The 21,275-nt window shown below is 39.3% G+C and overlaps 2 protein-coding genes across 2 annotated transcripts in view; both read right to left on the reverse strand.

Moving 5' to 3' along the window:
* Positions 1-6,869, reverse strand: part of tmx3b (thioredoxin related transmembrane protein 3b) — a 32,166-nt gene extending 25,297 nt beyond the window's left edge. The window contains exons 1-8 of the mRNA XM_018700816.2: positions 6,761-6,869; positions 6,446-6,503; positions 5,039-5,078; positions 4,181-4,304; positions 3,417-3,462; positions 1,221-1,301; positions 672-771; positions 332-409 (exon numbers count right to left, since the gene is read on the reverse strand). Of these exons, the coding sequence (XP_018556332.2) occupies positions 332-409; positions 672-771; positions 1,221-1,301; positions 3,417-3,462; positions 4,181-4,304; positions 5,039-5,078; positions 6,446-6,503; positions 6,761-6,854 (621 nt within the window). The 5' untranslated portion in view covers positions 6,855-6,869. The remainder of the gene's footprint in view (positions 1-331; positions 410-671; positions 772-1,220; positions 1,302-3,416; positions 3,463-4,180; positions 4,305-5,038; positions 5,079-6,445; positions 6,504-6,760) is intronic.
* A 915-nt stretch (positions 6,870-7,784) lies between these two features.
* pxdc1b (PX domain containing 1b) lies at positions 7,785-19,284 on the reverse strand. Its single transcript, XM_018700786.2, has 5 exons — positions 18,575-19,284; positions 11,609-11,700; positions 11,315-11,432; positions 11,096-11,207; positions 7,785-10,534 (listed from the first exon to the last, which is right to left on the reverse strand). Exons 1-5 carry the CDS (start codon positions 18,828-18,830, stop codon positions 10,411-10,413), a joined length of 702 nt encoding a protein of 233 aa, XP_018556302.1. The 5' UTR covers positions 18,831-19,284; the 3' UTR covers positions 7,785-10,410.
* Positions 19,285-21,275: the final 1,991 nt, after the last annotated feature.

Below are 21,275 nucleotides of genomic sequence, written 5' to 3' on the forward strand. Positions count from 1 at the left end.
AAACACAAAAAATTCAGAAGATTCAAAACCAAGCTCCATAAATCATCTTTACTCTCTGAACGTATATATGCACCTGGAAAACACAACACTGTTGGCACTACAGCAAACTGTGAGTTTTCTACACCTCACTGCAAAGACATGCAAGCCTGGGATCTGTATAAGCAGTTAAAGGAAGGTAACTATGCTAAAAGAATGTAATTATATTCACAGTATCAGCAACATATGGTGACAAAAAATAATATACTCCCCACAAATGATTTCAATATCTTTGTAAAATTCATAATGTAATATTTTCAAAGACCAAAAAAAGGATGCATATTCAAAGTATTACCTCTGGCAAGACTTCCTCTGAACCAGAGAAGAAGTAAGTGTAGACAATGAGCTCTGAGGCTACATCATTGTACTTCTCCTGCAACGGCAAACAGGTCTCTCAGCATGTACACAATAGCTTTCAATAAATCAGTGTTTAACAGTTGTAAAGGCTGAGTCACTACAAGGTATTACACACAACCAATTCTTTGTTGAAAAGGTGTTAGAACAGCAGCAGAGCAGCGCTTCTATCATTCAATCAATACACACACTTTTAGCATTGAGGGTGCTCTGAACAGGCTGGGTGCTTAGAATAAAAGAGCAGTCTTGTTTCATGTCTGGGTGGCATAAACGGTGCTTACTCTGAGGGGAGACTCCCCACCGACATACACAAAGAGTACGTCGTGTCGTTTCATCATGTGCTCGAACATCTGCTTGCTGGGAAGTGCTCGGACAGCCGGTCTGGAGGAGGAAATCTCGCAGAGATTAATTCATGTTAATGTGTATTCAAATTAAAACTTGAGACAACACAGAAATTACACGCTAATGTGATAACAAATGTATGAAGTCCATCCAGTTCTGTTCTTGGTTTGTGTGCTGGTGGCACCACCCAGTGGGGATTTAATAACTTGCAGCGCTGGACTCAAATCAGAGCCAAGCTTTTGATCAACCCCTCTGTCACGGATCTGGATAGATTTCCCTCAAGGAGGGAGGAGGAAATCTGTCAGGCTCAGCTGATACAGTGGCTGAACTGGAACATCAGAGATGGAAAGCCATTGAGCTATGAAACAAATATGGCCCGCTAATAAGCCTGCTTGGATGTTTCACATAGCCCCTGTTCTGGCGAAAAAAGGGACATTTCACTAATTTATCTATTCTTTTTGAAGTGGTGATTGAAGGCTGTGACTTACCCTGACACTCTGTTTGCAAACTCCACAATATCATCTTTTGTCCTTGGTCCCTTGTAATTATAGGCAAGATCACCCTTTAACCTGAGAGGGAGAGACAGAAACAAAACAGGAGTGAAAGGCTGATAATTTCATTGTAAAACCATTCACTGGTCCCTGCCATTAATTCCCTGCAGAGCAATGACAGAGACTGAAGCTCTTTTGATGCTCAAAGAAATCAGTTTAATAAAGCAAAAATAGCTAATATTAGCTGTTTCCGCCTTCTCAAAGGTGAATATTTCCTGATTTGCTCCTTTTTATACAACCAGGGGCAACCTTCTAAGTCAGTCCTTTCTAATAGTGGGTAGGACTTCCAGGACATTGTCTTCACAGACTGCACTGCATTTTTTGTTTTTCTAACATTCAGAAGGTAAAAGTTACTTAGATAACACTTCTTCCCCTTTCTGAACTTTAGTGGAAATAATAACTCTTGACCATGTTTGGATGCCTTCCTGCACTGAGTTGCTGCCACATTGGCTGAACAGATGCTTCCATTAACAAGTAGGTGTACTCAATAAAGTGGGCACTGAGTGTTGATCATTGAAAACTGAACACCTTGGGGTTTTGGACTTTTGGTCTCAAGAGTTAGAAGCATTTTCCACATTGTTTTTAATTTCATAGACTAAAGAATTAATGAATAGTCAAGAAAAGCATTGACCGATAGATCAATAATGAAAATAATCAATAGCTGAAGCCCTGCTTTAGCCTATTTAAGAAGCACTTGTCTTTGTTGACATCTGAGCAACAACAACCTGTCTCTTACAAGATGTTCTGATAAAACAGCAAATCTATCAGGAAAAGCTCATTCACTGCAAAGGTCAACTTAATCTAAATCATCGCAATGAAAAAAAAAACAAATGACTTTCTCTAATTAAGTTCTAGCCAAGGAAACAGCTCAAGTCGAGCTCCTACTACAAGCAGAACATATTAAGGATTGCTAAGGTTGCATCAGCCCACAGGGCTTAATGAACTCAGGGGGAAACAGAACTCTGAAATCAAGTCTCCTCCTGTCACCCAGGGAGGTATCTCATGTTCTTCGATGGATGTTTCATCACTTGCTTGGTTTAATGTTATGAACCCTGCTGTGATCCTGTGGCAGTTTCCCAAATGAGCCTGATGAAACCAAATGGGGAGCCCATTATGGCAGCGTGAAGATAAACGATTTTGTTTCAAACATATGGAGGAGACTCTGTATGTGTAAGATGATCATTTCTCTCAAGTCAACATGAGGTTTGCTGTTGAACAGCTGGCATCCACCTAAATTCATTAATCGTATACAAAACAATGTCACTCTCATTTCAAGGAACAATTTGTAATAAGTTACATGAAGAATATCAGTTGAAATAGTTCACAGCTGGAAAAAGAAATCACACAGACTACATTTGATGATCCATAGATCACAAGATAAACTGAAGTGATACCTGAGAGAAGACAAATATAAGCAACAGGCAAACTTAAATTGCTAAAGCCAAACCTGAACAAAGTTTATCACCCAAGAGATGTACCATTACCAACACCCAGAAGTGACAAACCAAATAAAATTGAAGTTCATAAGGTGTGAACACAGTTTGCCACTTAGTAATGCCTTAAGGAAACAGCAACAACACCTTCATCTCTCCTGAATAAGTCATTTAAGTGCATCTCAACAGGCCAAACCTCAAGGGGAAAAAACACAACAATGGGAAGAAGGATTCTGATAATAACACAATACAAACTTAAGTAAAGACACTTGAGGGAATGAAGGGGGTGGGGGCAAAGTAATCGCTACAGTACACAATATATTATAACACCTAAATCACAAATTACAGCCTCAATAGTGACTACAAAGTTTCATCAAACCCTCTCTGGGATAATTAACAAGTACAGAACATTAGAAGCTGCACAGAGATAAGGCTATCTGCAGAAATATTATATTGGACTAATTATCACACTGTGACCAGACCCTGTAGGTCTGTACAAAATTCAATGAGCCTTTTAATCTCATATGGATTTTCTTTAGGCCTGTTCAAAGTTGAGCTGACTGGTTGAGAAAATTACAACAACTTGTAAAAAGTTACAACAAATCTAAGAATCAAACAAACTGCCCTCAAACTTCAAAATTATGTTTATGGGTTTGAAACTTTCTGCTCAAAGCAAAGCAGGTTGAGAGAAATCACTTACAGTTTTATCGTGGGGTAACCACGAACACCAAACTCTGATGCCATTCCTGCAACAGGGGAAAGAAATACAGAAAAAAAACTGACAAACATGTTCTCTTCAACACGTTTTAAATATCTTGATGTTGCTTCTTAGAGGGTTCAAATACAAATGCACCTGAAACAGTCGTGATTAAAGGAACAGTCAGGGATTTTGGAAATGTTTCTTGACCCTAGTCTCCTCTGAAAATATGAGGCTATAGCCAGTAACTAGTTAGTTCAGCATAAAGACTGGAAACAAGGGGAGACACTTAGCTTAGCTTACTACCTTTGGACAGAACCAGGCTAGTTGCCAGGCTAAATTAAGATAGCTGTTTAACAGACAGATAATTAGAGTGATGTCAATCTAACTGTCATGAATTGAGTAGATTTGTTTCCAAAAATGTTGAACTATTCCTTTTAAAGCCCAGTGGAATATAATAAGGTTGTTGACTGTCATTCTGTGTATTAAATGATACTTGATTTAGACCTGCCTGAACAATGTAGAATACAATAATTATGTTAAGATATTGTGATAATTTCATAATAGATATAACTAAATAATCAGAAAATTCCATCTTTTAAATAGTTGGTGGTGGAAAAACCTGAAGCCCTTTACATACATGAAATCATCATGTTGTTGTGCAGCACAGTCACTTATGTTGAACACAGGTCTCCAGCACATGAAATAATCAACTGGGGACAGACAGACTCCAGGGAAGACATTAAAGTGTTCTATCATTCACTCACCAGAGTAAGCAGTGGCATCCATCTTTCCCACACGGACCGGCGACCCAGAGCTTTTCAGCTCCATTCCCACCTCATGCCATACCGGCTCTAGTTTTTTACAGTAACCGCACCACGGTGCATAGAACTGAAAATGACCAGGAGAGGGCAAACTTTAGATCATGTGCAGCATATTGTCAGCATTTCAGTCATACAAAAGATAATGTAATACATGATAAAACAACCAATGGCTTTAACTCCACATTTGTTTTTTGTTTTTGTTTTTGTTTTTTTTTGCTTGCAGCTGCTAAAATTCCATTGATAAGAGCACAGGGATTCAGTTTAATGTGTGTAATGTGCTGGAAAAACAAATCAACAAGCTAAAAGAGACTGAAAACCACTGTAAGCTGCTGAGTTAGCTGATAATTCTCTGTAGGTTCATCACTGGAAATGGCCCCTCATACTTCACAGGATTCATTACTATTATATAAGAAAATATTTTTTCCTTTATTTATCCAGACTCTAACAGTCCTGTGTTTGTCAAATAGTATGTGTCAGAATTCATTCCTGCGACCCAAACTAGCAGCGAAAGCAACTTTTGGGTGTTGGAGCTAGATTTGCTTATATAGACCCAGACTCCACTCTGATATAAACCCCTCCGAGCCCCCTGGCTTTGTCCGGTATGCATGACTTCTCATTTACTAATCACAAACACAGAGGACAGTCTGCACACCCCACTCCTACATCCCCACCCTCGACCGCTGCCATTTCCGCAGGGGATGATCGGGACAGCGGTGCGCTGGACACCAAGTAAAGCACAGCTGAATGGCCCCAGACGGGTTTAGTGTGTTTGTGTGTGTGCATGCACACTGTCAGACTTACATCAACCAGCCAGACATCGTTCACTCTGGTGTCTTTAAATCTGTCAAAAGAAACAAATAAAATGAAAGGAGAGTTTTGATAGTTAACTTGACAAAGTTAATCATATCTCTTTAAAATTCTTAAATCTACTCCATCTCCCCTGTCAAAAAAGTTCAAAAGTAAATATTTTTCTATTTCAAAAGCTGTGAGAAATATTCCACTTCAGCAGATGAATATAAACAGCCTTCTAGTGTTAAAAGCAAACATAGACACAAAAAACAAAATTATTATTCGATAATCAAAATAGCTGCAGCTCATTAGCAGTTAGTCATTAGTAAAAAAAAAAAAAAATGTTGAAAAAACCCCACAAAAAGACATAATTAGAAGTTCCCACAAACACAAATACACATGAGACATAACGCTCAGAGACTTCCCACCACAGGCATCCAATTAAAGGGTACTGTGCAACTGGAAACCTGAGATGAAATCCACAGTACCCCCTCCTTTTCTAGTGGCACATTTCCTCAAGTACAGTGTAGAAGTATAATTTTGATTTACCTTAATTTACCTTTTATGCTACTTTGTACTTCTCCTCAACTACATTTCAGTGGTACATTCTGTACTTCTTACTGCACTACATTCATCTGAAAACTAAAAAGTAAAGTTACCAATGACCCAACTATGTTGCACTGTCAGAGATTAAACTACCCTTGAAGTAGTTTGAAGTAGTCAAATATGCTCCACCTCTACCAGCTCTGCATGAAAATGATCCTTACTTGTTAAAGCATCATTATTAATATTTTAATAATATGATATACTCCAAGTTCGCAGTTTATTAGGAACACCTAGCTGAACTTGTAATCTACAACAACAGTTGTGTAATAAATCCTCCCCTTATGAAGATTTAAATGTTCAGTTTGTATTTAAATTGAGGTGATTATTCAACTGAATTAGCAGCTTGAAGTATGTGATTTTTTGTGTTGTTTAGCATTATAGAGAATGGTTTTTCTCTTATTTAGCAACAGCTCACTGATATATAATGGAAATGGACATAAACAGAAACACCTACCAGTATAATAACATAACACTGAGTACGTTTGCTTTGGATTATTTTCACAGATGTATATTGCTACTTTCACTTGCCTCTGTCTTTGTAACCCTGTGGAAATTTGAATATGCGATAGCCCCTTAAAAAAAACAGTCACACTGTATCATAAACAACATGCACGAGTCAGGGAAAATGCCACACCAACATTATGATGTTTTGCCGCCTAACAGGAAGGAAGCAGGCACTGAACTCAACTCTGATTTGCATCCACAGAAAGTATATTTGCACACTCGGAAGTTGCATTACATGATCATGTTATACTGTGTCAGCGGCAGGAAGCTCAGATACTGAAGCAGATGATTCAGGAGCGCATCACTTACGTGTCATCTAGATCCTCAACAAATGCAAGCACCGCTGAACTTAGGAAAGCCGCTATAACTGTGAATGAAAAGAGACACGGAATCAGACAGAGTGCATGCTGATACTAACGTGAACAAGAGCTTTACAATCTCCAAACCCTCCAGCCTGAAACCTCATGACTGAAGCATCACCAGCTAAAGCTGTCGCTCCGGCTAACTGTGCGTCTGTCTGCTCCACACTTTCAACAACAGCAGCTTTAAGGGTCATTTTAATAGATGCTGTGTTAACGTGTGTAGCCCAGGGTTAAACCTACATGGTATAAAAAGTAAACGTACCTCCACAAATCAGAGAAGCTTTCACTTCTGCCATTGCTCCGAGTGGAAACAGCAAGCAGGAAATACAGCGGCTAAATCGGATCCTACTGCGCATGCGCGGGGTTACGCAGCCTCTTCTACGTTTCAAGCACAAATAGCTGTATATTTTTATGATTTTATTTTGAAGAAATAAGCCGAAGTAATCGAGTCTTTCATGAGAAAATTTTATTAAACCGACAGCATAGCTTAATAATAAATGTAATTCATGTATATTGGACATAATCCAGGTGGCTACAATTTGTAAAATTGCTTCTGCATTTCTTTTGTATTCTTGTTTATTGATATAGAGTGGATTGTTTTTCAGACAAGGAGCCAGAAGTCTCTTTGTAACTCGCACTCACACATTTACTCATTAAATGTCTGATTTCTTTATCGGCAAAATTCCACATACCCTGCAGCAAATATGAAAAACAGAAACTTAACTGTCTACATGCAACCTTATGTGATGTAATGAGTTTGATCTGCAATGTATTTTTATTTTACTTTCTTTATTTTTATCTATTGTACTTCCTTACTGCTGTGTTATTATTTGTATACTGCCTCATGTAACAAGTATTTTTCTTGATTGTTAAGATTATTATTTCCAGTATTTCCCATTTATATTTTCCAATATTTCCCCTCACTTAATCATGTTTACGTATCGCACAGCAAGCTGTATTTTAACTGTGCTGACTTAAGATGATGACTACCAATACTCACCACAAGGTGGCCCTCCAAGATAATTTAAATGGGCAACAGGCCAACCCATTCACTGAATGCTGACCAGTAGTGGAAGTATTTAAAGAAGTCATACTACTACTAGTAGTATTGTTCTTATATGATGCATACTCTGAAATTACTGCATGTTTCATATTATTACACCAAATCAGTGTGTAGTAGTTGAGTACATGTAGTTAAGTAAATCATCTGAAATATTTCCCTCTAAAATTAAGAGATTAAGAGAAGATTATTTCCACCATGCTTTCCACAGAAAACACCATACACATTTCTTTTATTGAAAACATATTTATTTGTTTTGAGAAGCTTTGAGAATAATAATTTGTATCTAATACTGTCTGAATAGCTTTAAAGTTATCAAACGTGACCACATAAACTTCATTTTCAACGTTCATAATTAAGATCATATTTAGTCAGTCTTTATGACACATTTATACATCTCACATCACACATGAGAACATAAACATACAAAGCGTCACAAGGCAGAGAATGGTTAGCTTCACAGAGCGTGGCTGGAGTTTAGAAAATAAATAAAACCTTAAGTGAAGCATTATTTTCGTCTTATCTGTCATGTTCTCCTCCTCTGAATCCGCACCGCCCAGCTGACACTGATGGGTGTAGTGATATGTTCATTGAATTCACTGAAACTGGAGTAGCATTTTGTTACTCATTCCTGTCACTGCACTAAATCAGCTGAGTACCATTTTAGTCATAACTTCATGGAAACTGTGGAGGAATATTTAAAATGCACTGATTGCACAAGCTTACAAAGGTCCTTAAGGTAGACGGAGGGGTGTTAATATACTTTGGTCTCTAAATGTGAGGTCATTGGAAACATCAAGAGAAAATTTGACCTTGGCATGAAAAATCTAATTACAAATTCCAGTTAGTTGTTATTGAATAATCTTGATCAATGCCTTGATGTATGCTGCTTTGTACAACAGAAACCTTTATGTCCAAGAAACATCCATCAATTCAAAATAAAGACCACAAAAAAAGAGCATGAAATAGTTTCACACCCTGAGAAAGAGCTGTACTTTCTCACGGGGTGAATAGTGATCATGACTGTGTTACTAAATAGACTCATGGGGAGGACCATCCTGTTGAAGTCTTGTGTGCCAAGTTTGTGAGGGTTGAATGCCTTTGTATTTAGGAGGGCAGAAAACTGGACACAAGCTGTTAGCCTACATTGTAAGGCCACAGTGACCTCTGCATAGACAAAACTGTCAAAACAAGGAATACAGACTGACTTCTATACAATTAACCCTACACAAACATGTATTTTGTAATGCTCCACTGAGCTCCACAGTTTCAGTTCCAGAAGTGAAAGCACCCTCCTCATTGTGGGAGGACCCATAAAACATACAAAAGGCATGAATTTTAATCAAGTGCCTATTTCACACAACTTTTCCTATAGAAAGTACAGCAAGGTTGTTTGTCTTCTTTAGAAAAAGAGAGGACTTGTTCCCCCCATCGCAGGCCGAGCTGCAGACTCCCACGTTCTCTGCAGTCAGCTGTCTGACTGAACCCACTCACGTCATCTTACACAGTGGGTCAAACATGACCTCGGTTGACCCATAAAACAAAGCTTTCTTTGCCCTATTTTATCACTCATCAGATGGAAACAACAGCAGTGAGATGATTCAGTTATCCACATAATGGCAACACTCATTCTCTACACTGATAATAATTATTTGTTTATAAACATAAAATAAGCAACATTACAAGCTACACTGCTAACACATAATGAATTCTAATTTATTATTCAGACAAAACTTCATTAAAATTTCTCACCAACATCAGAAAAGGCAGCATTAAGTTCTCACTTTGGAAAGAGTGTGTTGTAACACAATGATAATGGCACTTAATATTTCTTTTTTGTTCTTTAAATTGACAGCAGTCCAAGAACCAAGTGAAACAGGAGCACCCACCTATAGCTATGAAAAATGTATCCATAGCTCAAGCTCTCTTTTTGCTCAATTTAACAGCAGCTTAAAGTCACAACACTTTGTTTTATCTTAAATTTAGATGGCTAATTTCCTAAATTCACTTAGCTTAGAGGTAGCTAAATTATATGCCTGGTTTCACCTGGATCTTTGAGTACTATCATGCCAAAGAACCTATTGCATATCACAGCAACAAAACAGGAGTTTTAAGCAGGTACACGAACAAACAAACAAAAAACTTCCAAAATGCTGGTGGAAATTGCACCATAAACAAAGATCATACACAAAACTTCATGCCAGTTTCCTGCATTACCACAGCAAACAAACACCAGAGTAGTTAACACTGTGGATAACACTTGAGGGAGCAGGTTAAAGGAGAAGATGCAGGTGCATCGCAAATCTCCAAGCAAAACTTGACTGATGCCATTATGGAGGTCCACTGGAGAACAGGCAGTGCACAGTAAGATAAAAGAAAGAGCACTGGTAAATTCAGCAAAGATATGGGTATCATTGAATGGTCCAATAAGGTTAATTAGTTTCCAAATTTCAGTCAATGTTGAGTCCTCACTGCTTATCAGCACTGAGACATTAAATTTCAATACTTTTAAAGGACTCCACTCTGCTGCTGTGGGTTGTGCCACATCGCTGAAAGCCTTCTGAAGACTTATCCGTCTTATTTTCATTTGTTTAAATATACTCAAGTAAGGCTATGGATGAGGCACACTGGTGACGTCACATAAAATGGCAAAACACAAAGTGGTGCTGCTGTTGCATTCTCTCAATATTTTGGTGCACATTGTTGGTCTGCCTGACTCCAGGAATGAGGATGAGGATGCTACACTAAGCAGCAGCATTAACTTGGAGCAGCTATGCGCAGCACCACTGCATAGCTCAGATCCATATAAGAGCATCAAATACCCATTGGCAATCGTCTGTGGTGTAAATATCTCACTCCAGGATGTCAGTTTCAAAAGGGACCAGATGGTAGTAGGAAAGGTTGGTGACATACGCTTCTGTTTCCTCATCACACACGTCTGCTTCCATTGGCAAAAACTCTGTTCCATCCTCATACCTGGCAAGAAAGTTACAGATATGTTACTTCAAGGACAGAACAGACCCATGTAGTCTCACCTAGGAATCAAAAGTGTTATGCCTTTCATCTGAAGCCCTGTGTTAATTGTGTACATCATCCCATTTTTTGTCAGTATAAGGTCAGACTACTGCAGTGGTAAAAATTTGAGCTATTTAAGAGTGATGTAAAGTCTTGTTTTGTGTCAAGTACCCAGAGGAATGTGTTCCTCTGTTGTTTCCTACACACACCCAGGGAAGGAAGAGGTGCACAGACACACTTCCTGTGGTGCATAAAGAGGGGTGGAGGGTCCTAGGGTTGGTTAGCATTTAAGGACTTCTTCACTCCTCAAAGCACTTACTGTACATTGAAGAGCAAACATGGAAATCCTTCTATGTGGAAACCAAGAAAGGAATTTGCGCTATGCTGCTAACAGCTTTGTGCAAATGGGGTATAACACAGGTTCTAATCAGGGTCTTGGAGTCAGAGTAACGTCCACTATACTGCCATAATGACGGAAACTGGAAAGAGACAGAAATACTGGGGAGTGGTCTTAATACTTACGTATGTTCCACTGAGTCAGTGGATGAAGGTCTCTCCTTTTCTTCAGGGATACTGTGATCAAATACGATGGTTTCTGTATTGGCCAGACAGAATCCATTAGACCGCATGATTTCTGAAAGGTACAAAGTGCAAGATTACATCACCTGTTAAATCATCATGACATAAGGGGTGTTATAATGACATCCACAGTTGTGTTACAACAGAGTACCACACACAAACCTGATATCTTGATTGGACTCTGAAAACATGGCTGGATTCTGTGCACTTTGTCATTCCTCAGCACCTGGTCCAGCGGCGACCGCTCAAAGAATGTCAGCATCACCTCTGACCTGGAATACTGCAGAGCCAGAGTTTTTAGTAGGTTACAGTGGTCTACATGGCCGCAACTTTCCCACAATCCATCTTTTAGTCCCCAGAGAGAATGAGGTGTCATGACAATTGTCTAATGCACAGGGAATATAATAGGGCATTGATATAAGATATAATTTGAAGGCTAACACTTGAATGACCTACCTTGCATGGCATGTTGATAGCATTCTTCAATAGTCTCTCCACCTCGTTCAGTTTCTCCTCAATGTCATTTGCCTCTTTGATTTTTACAAGCCCTGAAACACACGCATAAATATAGTATGGATATTTTTTCTTATATACTGAGTTACTAGTTTATCAGGTACAAGTGTCTAATTGAACACAACTGCTCTGCAGTCAATCTTATCTTTGTACAGCTTGTAATTGTCAGGTTTTGTTGTTGTAGTGTGTAATTTCTAGCCATGCTAGCAGCATAACTCAAAGGATGGGTTCCATGGAATTATTGGATGGATTGCCATGATATTTCATGCAAATATTCTGGTCTCTGCATGACAATTTTTAATAACTCTGGTGATTACTCAGTTGTTCATTTGGTATCATCATCAGGCCAAAAATAATCTAATTTGGCCAATACTTCATTTCATGGCAAAACACCTGCAAAACTAATCACAATCCCATCAACTTTACTTTGTGTTTAGTGCTCATTAGCAAATGTTAGCATGCCAATGTTAGAACGAGAGACCAAAATGCAAACAAAGTTTCCCACAATTAAAATGTTAAGTATAACTATTTCTGCGCCTGGATGATAAAAAAGGGCAGCTGCTCTGACCATTACCGCCATCAGACTATTATCTATCCATAGGTCAGAACACACAAAGCCAGACAGGGTTGAATTTATCCAAAGTCTTGAAAAAGGTTGCTACGAATGTCAGAGAAAAGGCAGTAGTCTGTTTAATACAGTAACCTTTTTATTAACAATGCCCCTGATATTTACTTCAAGTAGAGGGAGGGAAAAATGGACTACTTATCATTGTCTACAGAACAAGAACACAGAGCACAGTATAAAGTGATGCTGTCAAATTGCCAGTGTAAGTGCTGGTATTTGTATACCAGCAATAATAGCAGAGGAAAGTAATAACAGTGGACAGAGAAGCTACAGAACAATGTCTATGATAACATGTTAATCCTGTATAAAACTAGGAATGTAATTTAAGGACTCGTGGGAGTTTAAAATCAGCACTTTTAGCTATATAAGGTTGCCACCCATGTGAGTAAGCAGTCAGCAAAGCATCATTTACTGCCATGCTGACAAAGGGATGTGGTGAAGAGAATAATGGTGAGGACTGTAGCCAGACTGATGAGCCTCCTGATGTAAGTGCTACAGATGAAACGTAGTCACACAGCGGTTACTGTTACATGGAAGCACTGAGTAAGAAAGCCTAAAGCTACGCGATGCACAGTCACAAGCTCATCCATTTATAATGCCCCACAGTGATGACATCATACCCAGGGGGGTGTGAGGAGCGATTGGGCAGTTATATCATCACTAGGAACCCAGTGAGACTCCCACATAGTCTGAACCTCATACAGCCTCTGGATCATCTTCATGAAATCATTAATCCTCATGATCATTTTGGTGATACGGTGCTAAATATGGAGCCTTGAGAAGCTGTAAGTCTGTGTCAGTAAACATCTTAAATAGGAAAAAGCCTGGATGATAACTTCACCACAGAAAAACTACACTCAGTTTTGTTAAATGTTACTCCTGTAAACAGATTAGTGAAGTTTATTTACTCTTCCTGCCATGTAGGTTGCTAATGTTACAGCATATCCATGGTGGGAATAGCAAGAGTGTTTTATCATATGTAATCAGAGGGTGTGTTTGGAGCTGGTAACAATCATAGCAAGTCCTCTCATCTGTTCTCATCATCTCATCTCTCATCTCAGCTGTTTTCTCCACCATAGTGTACTGACAGTTTGATAATGGAGTCGAGAGCCAAATATGCAACAGGCTCTGTCCTTTTATCTCTAGACATATTGAAAGTTCAGGAATTATCATTTCTTTGTGTGGGGACAATTTTATTTGGATTCAAAATGATCCAGACAATCATTTTGCATGTGTAAATACCACTGTAGCAAAAAATAAAATAAAATCAGAAATGAGGTCTAATGTTTCACACAGACTTCTTCACCTTTTATCGAAATAAAATTATTAAGTTTGCATTAAAGATTTCTTTGTCTATATGCAACAATAAAGATAATAATTTTAATATGCAGACTGTATAAGCCTTAACATGAACAACAAAATATTCTGGCCTGTTTCATATGCAAAAGAGAAGTATGTGTAGTTATTTTTGCAACAGCTCGGTGCTGATTGTGCAAGATTTAATCAAGTTAACCACAGTGGATATGGTATGTGTAGTTTGACAACGCACATATCTCCAGTTAGAGGCTACAGATTCAACACATACTTGCTGCCATCACACGGTTGCAAAGTTAATCAGCTGACAGACTCTCATATATGCAAGCTTATGCGGATGACAGATGCTGAAAACTATAGCAACTTAAATAAAAGAGATCTGGGTGATTTTAGAGAGCATTACATGACTCATTTGTTTTAGAAATAGCACAGAACATGTGTGTGCGAGTTGCTGACTTGGTCCGAGCAGACAGGCAGCACAAAATACAATCAATCCAGACACCCAAAATTGCAGTGCTCCACTGGATTGCCTGTGACAGTTGTCCTACACACCTCCCCTCCCACTGTGGCACATAGTGAAACACCAAAATAGCAAACAGACACAGGCAATAAAAAAAAAACACTGTGCCTTAGGATGTTACCCCTGAGGCCGTAAACACCATGAAAAAAAAACACCATCTACAACGTAACTACAACGTATTCACCTGTGCGTATCTAATCTCTGATTTTCTATGCTTGTTATAATTACAGGGTGGTTCTCTGGAAAATGTCCTCATAACAGTAAAAACAACTATGTTTTTCCTACCCCAAGTACTATTTCCTCCAACTTCCCATGAAAGAGTCTATTTCCTACAAGGGTTTCCTTGCCACAGTGGTCCTTATGTTATAAATACTTGATCAACATGTTCTGTCTTCTCTCTGAGATTATTCATTCAGTTCATTTACCCTCCAGCAAAACTATTTTATCCTGGAAGTACCTTTGGCTGTTGCTGGAACATTGGCTTAATTGTTGGTAGTTATCTACTTAATGCAATAAAGTGGTTAAATCTAAGAATGACAGTAATTACATATACACCACTTGTAATGTATGCACCTGCCTTATAGTTTTTTAGCTTTTTTGTAATTACATACTAAAGTTACCCATCTCTTAGTTCTCTGACAGCATGCCATGCTGACAAGCCACTCCATTTACTGTATTAGTTGAAATAACACAGTAAAAGTAGGTTTACAGCAGGAACTACACAGTGTCCAAGTCATCCTCAAACACATTATCAAAACAGTCATCAGATGTTGTAAGCACCAGCTATTTCACAGCTATCTTCTGTGTGGATCTGATAAGCGCATGTCAGCAGCATAACACTTTATCATTTAACCACTAACTCGCCTGAGTTTCGTCACCGTGTTATTTCTGTGCGCCTCAGTCAACAAGCAGAGAACATCAAACATCAGTATTCTGTGTGTATAAGTGCCAATACTGTTTGTGTGTCCAAAGTCACTGCCTACCTAATGCACTATATTTACTTAATGGCATTTTTTGGTCACACAAACAGCACAGAGTCAAAGCTCTTTAACTAAACCTCACTGTGGCTGGCCTTACCTCAAGTTTAAAGGGACAGTTTGACATTTTGAGAAACACAAATATTCATTCTCTTGCTGAGAGTTAGAGAAGAATGATATCACTCTCATTTCTTAGCTTAGCTCATCATAGAATTTATACTTTTTGGCTTAGTCACACCACTAAATCTCTCTCATTAACATGTTCATTAAATCCATACAAGTTTTGGCAAATTACTTGAAAAATTAAATAAATTACTCAGTACCTATTACTCATTGAAACTGTAATTACATTACTTTATTAAAGCTTCAATATGCAAGTTCTTGAAATTAAGCTTGCACAAGCCATTTGCCCAATTTGAAAGCAAACCACTCTGCTCCTCCCTCCTCTAATAAGCTGATACTAGCTTGAAGCCTCAGTGCGAGAGGAGTAGTAGACCAGAGGAACATTCACTTATTGATTGACAACCGTGAGCTTCCACCCATGACCTTTCTGATTGGTTAGAAGGGCGAGGCTCACTCAAACACTAGAGGGGAATATTTCTGCACCTCTGCCAGTCTGGGTCTCAAAAGCCTTTGGCAGCACCCACAGTCAGACTGACCATCGGGTATACCCAGACAAATCCCGGCAGACTGCAGCATCAGCGAGCCTGTGGACTGTCAAAAAATCCCCTCACCCCCAGGACTGACCAACATGCTGATTCATAACCATTCATTAGCAAACTATTGAGAATTTTTATGAAGGGAGCAGAGAATATGTGTAAGTGGGAGTGATGGTCAGACACAGCCTGTATCTACATTCCTCGATTATATTTGGTTCACATGGAATGTGAGCAATCACTTCCTGTCTGCGCTCACTCTGGGGTCACATGTAAGGTAAATGTGATGAGGCCTTTGCAGACCAGAGGGACTAAATATGGGAAGTCCGCTTCTCTCCCAGTCACCCTGTCTCTCTCTCATCATGACATAAGTCTGAAAGTCTGCATGCCCTCCCTGTTGCCTGGGTGCAGCAAAGAAACAGGAAAACATGAGCAGAGCCAGAAACTGGAGCATAGTGGACTGAGAAAGGCCAGAGCTACGTTTTTGTGTCACGGTCTTTCAAAGTGAGTGGCAATTAGAAGGGATGCAAATGAAATATTGAACAGAGGTAGGAATTTGGGAAAGGCCATTAAGAGAATGTTATTAACCCTGTGGTTTGCTATCCATCAATAAAACTGTCAAACCAGCTGGAGTCATTCCTAAAGTAACACCGACGTCTGCTTCAGCACTGATATCACAGTCCCATTTATCATTTAGCTGTAATGAGGATATGACAGGCAACAGACGGTTAAAAAAAAGAAGTGAAAAGTGAGTCATGAGATCAGAGATGTCTCTTCCCAAAATGCACTGCACACTGTGCTGGCAGAGGCAAAGCAGCGAGCTGTCAACAAATCTGTCAGCTATTTCAGTGCCTGGACAGGAAGCAAAGCTTTCCAATTGCCACTAAAGGGATGTTTCCAAAACATTCATATAGACCCAGTGGGTAGAGACAAAAGGGCAGTGCCAAGGAGACTGTATGGGGGAGATCATACAGACAGAACAAGCTGGGAGCACTGCCAAACCCACTGGCAATGCCAGGGCACCACAGTGTCAGAACCAAACCATGAGGGCCATAGTTTCATCCTGCATCCTTTCATCCTATCGCCAAACAGAACTCTGCTGTAGAATTAAACAATATGGCACTGGTAGAAGATGTCACAACATTGATGGTTGATGATGATGTACTATTTTCTCAAAATAAAATAATCAGGCATCTTGTTCTGATTTTTGAAAGTACTTTAAGACAAACTATATTTAACATGTAATAGCTTTAAAATTCTTTCCTTTCAGCTTTGGGAAAATGCATTTGTCAGAATATTTGATGGGTTTTTAAATGTTTTTTGTGACATTAGAAGTAGGAGAACTTTTATTTAAATTCAAAAACCACCAAATTAAGAGATTCATTTTTTTGTTGGATAGCAATGACATGTAGATATGTCTGAGTAAAACAAAGTGCAGAAGGATGTGCTGATGATAATTGTGCAGCAGTGATAAATGCCTGAGCCTGGGGTAGCACAAACAGCTGTCACCTCACGGCTGGGAATACATCATATCAGAGCCTTGGTCTTTTTTGTGCAAAGTGTGCACAGTTTCCCTGTGCTTGTGTGTCCAAAGCACCTGCATTAGTTATTATGAATGTTTCTGCCATTGCCTTTGATCAATATAGCTTCATAAGTGGGGGTTGGTTCCTGAGAACCAGATAATAGCTGCCCAAACAGCCCAGTAACATTCACTGCTCCCAAAGAGTTATGATGCATCAGATGCAGAGAGCAAATTCCCACATGGAAATCCATGTTGGTAGTTTTGGTATTTTCCCACAGGAAACCAAATTTCAGGCACCAAAGAGGTGACCTAAATAGCAGTCCTAACAGCTCCCACAGTCTTTTAGGTCCTAAATATTGACAAGGGTTAGAAACATGCTGTCAGCATGTTGGTTTTGTGGTCTACAGGCTATGTGATAGCTCTGCTAATGTGACATCCTAAAGTGGACTTTGTCAATTATTAAGCTGTCCAAACAAAAGCATGTAAATCCAGGCTCTGAGGCAATTTTGTTCAGATTAGCCCTAAAGCCATATTGATTATGGTAACTATGTTTTACTGTCTTTCATTTAGCTTCCTCAAACACCATGAATCGTCATCTTAATACTTAGACTACTAGTTATGATGTGATGCCCAATTGTACTATCTGCATAAGGCCAAAGCTTATGTTTCTGGAGAGAAATTCCCTCACTTAAACATTTAGAAATGTTTTATAGCTTTACCTCACACAGCTGACACTGCAACAGTGTCTGATTGTAATCCACAAAAATGTGAAGAAAAAAACAGCAGCTGTTGTGCTATCTGAGGCTAAATGTAAACAGGAATATGATTTTGCAGGGGTCTTCCTGTTTAAACCAAAGCAATGTTTTCCTCCACCAGGGAACTCTATCAGAAAGAAGCAAAATCTACACTTGACAGTGAGTCCAAAAAGCAATCAGTAATGAAACAGTAGCTGTACCAAGGTGCATTTATGTCGCAGCAAGGTAGGAAAGAATTTTACTGATGAGCCAAAATTACTCTGATAGACAAAAACTTAATCACTGATCATTTTGATAGTAAAAAGTGCCAGATAAATTTGAGGATTTGCTGTGTAATAGTTGATCAATGAAAACAATCATTAGCTGCAGCCCTGGAGTAAACAGTTGTGCAGATGAGGAGAAAGTTTGGGGTGGGTGGCAGCCACCGCTTGTGCATACGGCCCCATAATTTGTGGCTGAGCCCCTGATCGTAATCTAAATATAATTTGTGATACTCTATTGCTGTAAAGGCCACATTCTGTTATTTCCCTTCATACCAACCTTCTATCAGTGGAGACTTGGATAGGTCTCTTCTGTCCTCAGGGAAGGATTCTACAAGTCTTTTAAAAAGCCGACCCAGATCGGAATAACTCCGGTGCAAGTATAAAATGTTCCTGTCGGACCACTCAGTCCTGATCTCGAAAAACTCCTCTTCCTCTCCCCGCTGGCTGATGATGAGTCTCCGGATCCCGTTGACCCAGCAGTCCCGGACGAACATGTTGACCAGCGATGTCCCTTCAAACACAGCCGATGCCATATCCTCAGACGTCAGTCCACGGGCATGCTGGGGCGGGTCGGAGGACAGCTCGGATCTGAGGACTGGGGAAGTAAAGGGCGCAGGAATGTGAAAATAAAAAGGAAAGACAACTTCGGTAACTTTTCGGTGAGTCCACTCTCAGCGGTCTGACGGCAGTGTGTGGGAGCAGGAGGAGGATGATCATTGCGTTTGCTCAGCCCATCACAGGCGTAATCTCAACGTGGCATGATTTAGAAAAAAAATAGACTATACTTTAGAGTCAGAGATAACGCCCCTGCAAATTGATTTGGCTGTATGACAGTTTACTATCGCGTCCTCGATTTTTTAAAAAGATCTATAAAATTGTTACATCTCTCAAAGTAAAGCGCTGCTCCCTTGTCTAGCCTGTTTCCTAAATCCAAAGCGTTTCACTTCACACTGTCTGAATATGCAGTTCCTTTTCTTTCAACACAGTTTCCTCCCCTCTCCTCTCCTCTCCTCTCCTCGCCGTCCTCCCTCCTTCCTTCCCCCTCCTTGTCAACAGGGTATTATTATGCAAAGGCTGCAAAGGGCTGCAAAAACAAAACTGTCCATCTCCTCCAGGAAAAAAGTTCCTCCACTCTTTTTTTTTTCTTTTATTTCTTCAGCCAGCTATTAGTGACCCTGCATTTTGATGCCACGTCTTCCTAAAATCTGAAGGCTATACACTTAATCTTCAAATGAGATGTTTGGAAATAACCGCAGGAACAAATTCTTAGAAGAGGCTGCTGAAATGCAATCTCAAGTCCAACAACTGAAATCAAGAAGCATTAACATTTGCCTATGCAGGATTTTCAGTTTCTGGCCTCATATAACTCTAGCCTCCACAAAAAGTACTACTATTTTAGCCAAATTTTAGCCATGGCAAGAAAAAGATGCACTGCAGCCTGTTATTTGTCTCTTGTCAGGGTGACCAAAAAAGGAGCAGATTTGTTCCGCATTGCTCCATTGAGCAGGACACTAATGTTTCACTGAGTGAAGAGGCAGAGACCAGTAAAAGAGCTTTACAGGAAACCATGGCCAAGTGAAGTAATGACGATTCAGCTGTAATTAACTACTGCACTGTAGGGAAAAGGACTGTCTGCATATTCTGGTAAAAGCAATTCATAACAATATGATACAGGAAATATCATGTTAATTGCAAGTAAAAGTAAACTGTAAAACACTTCTTACTGCACACACACACAGATGCACATGTGCAGTGGTAGTGTGACAGCAGAAAATCTTGGCTGAAAACTTAAAATGGTACAGCTGAGATCAGAGAAAGCAATGTAGCTCTGATGGGAACATTACATTTTATGAGACAGAGCAGATGGTAGGTGCAAAAGTCTGCCTTCATGCTGCCTTTTGACCTTGCAATTGCACCTTAGTGAGTGTTTCAGTCTAACTATGGCAAAAGTAAGTGCTCTGAATAAGGAAATGCCACCCTTCAGGAAAATATAAAGTTTCAATTTGCCACATTTAAATGTCCAAAAGAGATCTCCTTCACATTTGACAGGTTTATATTCAGCTGTTTCATGGTTCCTTGTTGCCTACATAGCTGATGTCTACGTAGAGAAAATGCTGCTACGGCACAGAAAAAGAAATGTTCTGATAATGTGGATTTAGTGATGGATTCACTGCTTATCTGGAAGTTCCACATTATCAACCACATATAACATTTCACTACGCGCTTCACGTCATGTTACTTCCATGTAATTTTCAGTTCTACTGTTTGATTCTCAAGTTGTCTGAAAAGTGTATGCCACTTACTGAGAGTATTTTTTTTTTTTAATTTTCCCCATTCTGGGAATATCCACAACCTGGAAAATGAAAACCAGTAAGAGTAGAAAGCATGTTTGAGTACTTCTTTATGGTATTATACTCATATTCAAAATGGAGATGAGATGAAAATAATGGAAGAACTAAGTCTTGCTTTATGAGAGTATTTTCTGAAGCAACATGCTAATACAAAACATAAGCTTCAAACAGGCTTTTAGTGTGATTTTGCAGTACTTCAGTTTTGTGGTACTTGGCTCCCCAGTGTACTTCATGACAGTTGAGTATATTGAATTTGGAAAATGTCCTAGGAAACGTTACAAATGCTATGGAGCAGTGCATGAACGCAAAATTGCAGGATAGCTCATCTCAGTGGTTCTTTAGAGCAAGAACTGAGCCCCCGCAGATATCACTGTTCACACAGTACTAACTATTTACCTGTATCAGTATAATAGAAGAAATTACACAGTGGGAAGAAAATTACGGTGATGCACTGTAATAATAAGTTGCCAAATTTAATGGTCTGTCTTTACTCACACAAAACCAAACCATTAATAGACAGATACTTTAGTGTGGTACACATTTGGGATTAGGTTATGCTGTAATGCCTGAGTTCAACTGAGTTTTTACTAATGACTGATTCCAGAGAAATCAGTTGGATTCCACTTT

This window comes from Lates calcarifer, linkage group LG24 (assembly GCF_001640805.2).
Source record: "Lates calcarifer isolate ASB-BC8 linkage group LG24, TLL_Latcal_v3, whole genome shotgun sequence".
Classification (NCBI taxonomy): domain Eukaryota; kingdom Metazoa; phylum Chordata; class Actinopteri; family Centropomidae; genus Lates; species Lates calcarifer.

Bases quoted from the DNA above. Each gene is read 5' to 3' on its own strand.
- pxdc1b (XM_018700786.2), bottom strand. From the start codon at position 18,830: ATGGCATCGGCTGTGTTTGAAGGGACATCGCTGGTCAACATGTTCGTC. The intron at 11,701-18,574 runs GTTGGTATGAAG...CGTGTGTTTCAG, and splicing joins CAAGTCTCCACTGATAGAAG to GGCTTGTAAAAATCAAAGAG. The intron at 11,208-11,314 runs GTTTGTGTGTGG...TGTACCTTTCAG, and splicing joins GAGTCCAATCAAGATATCAG to AAATCATGCGGTCTAATGGA.